Genomic DNA, 2,736 nt, shown 5'->3' on the forward strand with positions numbered 1-2,736 from the left:
ATAAGTCCATCATGTGTCGGTATTTTAGTGATGTGATGCTTCTTATACTTTTATATAACGATGGCAATACAATATTCCCAATTTAAATAAATCAAGAATTTTAAATTCTGCGTTCTCATCCATGGTTGTTTTGTATAAAATTTTATATGGTTCATTTCTTAAAAATCGCATCCAGCATATTTGAAGCCAGTTTATTTTTTCTCCGTTGGTATTTTTGGATCTTTTGTAAACTGCTTCTTCCAAGAGTCTTGTTGATATAAAATCCTCTTGTTTCATTTCATTTAGTATGAAAGTGTTACCTTTCCTACATTTTTTTAATTATATTATAACAATCTTGTGGCACATGCAATAACTGATTTCTTTTTAACGACATTTATATAACGCCAAAATCTCTGTCATTAGGTAAAAATCGTCCTCCGCTTATTTGAAAAGTATCTAAAAAGATTTTTTTACAAATGAACCTTTTCCGTTTCTCTGACGTCTTCTTTTTACAACACTGCCGTCCGGTCGCTTCGTATAGCAATATATTTTGCTTATTAAAGTCTCCTAAGTTCCAAAAAATTTCGAAAATACGTTTTCTTTCTGTTTCATTTAAATTTTTCAAGCAGTCTTTTCGGCATTGGCAATCTTCATTTTGAAAAAACTTTGGCAGGAATAATTTTTCCCGATTGAGTATCGTATATTTTCCCTGAATTCCGTTTAATTTTACGAATTTTCTGAATATAAGTACCACTTCTGTGTTCTCTGAATCCTTCTTTGAAGGTGCTGTTTTGTAAATTCTCATTCTCAATTACTTCCTCTTCCTCTGTCGAAGAATGAACTTCTAAAATTCTCCTTCTTTTTTTAAATCTGTTGTACGAGTTTGATTCCTCTTCACTTTCAGAATCAAGAAATCTCGTTATTTTATCTTTTCCCATGGGTTTAATAATTTCTTTAAATTAAATATTATTTTGTTAAATTTCAATTTAATATCAAAACGTAATTTAAATTACCTTCATCACTGCTTTCAACATTTTGGGCCGCACTTTTTGACAACGTCAATAAAAAGTGGACTTAGGTCACTTTCAAAATTAGGATTTTCAGTATTTATATTATTTTGAAAATGTACGTGATACAAAATTTTCAAATGTACTAAGTATATATTCAATACCGATTTATTTTTTTTTGACAGTTCAGCATAAATTATAAATGTCACAAGTGCCAACTTGATAAAAGATGAAAATGGACTTAATGGAAACGTCAATTAATGATAGTATAATTGACGCGACAGTTGTCATCTTGTGTCAAAGCGAAGAATTAATAAAAAAACAAATATCTTGAGAAACTCTGGTATAACATTTATCTAATCACTGCACAAAACTGCATCAAGTATTCTTGTGTTAATACTGTTTATAATTGTTGTTTACGTTAGGTGTTCATCAAGAGTGAGCTTAAGGTTGGAGTGATTTACGTGACCGAAGGTCAAGGATTGGAAGAGGAGATATTGGACAACAACGACAATTCGCCTCTTTTCGACGAGTTCCTGCAGATCCTCGGCGAAAGGGTGCGACTGAAGGGCTTCGATAAGTACAAAGGAGGCCTCGACACTGTTCACGATTTGACAGGTAGTAAAATGTCAAAGGTTTAACATCAAAGAAGTACGATTTGCAAATGTTTTTTTTTTGTTTTCTCATTAAGGATTGTATTCGGTGTACACGAACTGGAGGAACATCGAGATCATGTTCCACGTGAGCACTCTGCTTCCATACGAGAAGCACGACTCGCAGAAGCTGCAGCGAAAACGGCACATCGGCAACGACATCGTCTGCGTGGTTTTCCTCGAAGCAGACAACACGTCTTTCTCCCCGGCCTGCATCAAAAGTCACTTCCTGCACACCTTCATCTTGGGTAAAGCGATCGCAACGACCATTATTTGATAACCATGGTAACCAATGTTTATTGTTCAGTGCGTACGTCGCCGAGGATAAAAAGAAAGCCGACTCGCTACGAGGTTTCCGTGGTGACGAGGGACGAGGTTGGCGCGTACAAGCCGTACCTGTGGGAGCAGAGCGTTTTCGACAAAGGGCCGATGTTCAGGGAATGGCTTCTGACGAAGGTCGTGAACGGTGAAAGAGCGAGTTATTCTGCTCCCAAATTCGCTAGAATGCAGGAGCGCACCAGGTCGCAGATGCTGGAGGACATCGTCGCCAATCTGCAGAATCACGCAGAAACTGGACAAATCCCTAAGCCCTATCGCAGAGGTAAAAACAATAACAATAGTTGTATTGAAATAGATTTATTGTTTCTTCGGAATATTTAAGACTACAGTTTATAGATGTAGATCAGTGGTTTCCAAACTTGAAGTTACTACGCCTCCCTCAAAAGTATGTAATCATTTAGAGGCTTCCCTTTCATAAAAGAAACGCGCATTACAGCAATATGGATAAGAGCACAGTAATATATCTACACTTTCTGGATTCCCTAAACATTCAGCTTTCATATGCATCTTTTGGATTCAATCTATGTATTATAGTTTTCGAGTAAATCAATAAAATGTAAATACACTGCTTTTTCGAGCATTTTTTAAAATTTGAACACGAATTACAGCCAAACGACTAAAACCACAGTAATATATTGATACTTCTCTAGATTCCCCAAACATTCAAGCTTTCATATGCATCTTTTGGATTCAATCTATGTATTATAGCTTTCGAGTAAATCAATGAAATGTAAAAACACTGCTTTTTCGAGCATTTT

At 35.6% G+C, this 2,736-nt stretch overlaps 1 protein-coding gene across 1 annotated transcript; it reads left to right on the forward strand.

The window, feature by feature from the left end:
• Positions 1–1,411: 1,411 nt before the first annotated feature.
• Positions 1,412–2,240, forward strand: LOC108563644 (rap1 GTPase-activating protein 1-like; the record flags this gene model as incomplete). The annotated part of the gene is made up of 3 exons (XM_017922384.1): positions 1,412–1,604; positions 1,678–1,887; positions 1,947–2,240. Coding segments are annotated over 3 exons (697 nt in total), but the record flags the coding sequence as incomplete, so codon positions are not given.
• Positions 2,241–2,736: the final 496 nt, after the last annotated feature.

Source organism: Nicrophorus vespilloides, unplaced genomic scaffold (genome assembly GCF_001412225.1).
Source record: "Nicrophorus vespilloides isolate i.1.1-1 unplaced genomic scaffold, Nicve_v1.0, whole genome shotgun sequence".
Classification (NCBI taxonomy): domain Eukaryota; kingdom Metazoa; phylum Arthropoda; class Insecta; order Coleoptera; family Silphidae; genus Nicrophorus; species Nicrophorus vespilloides.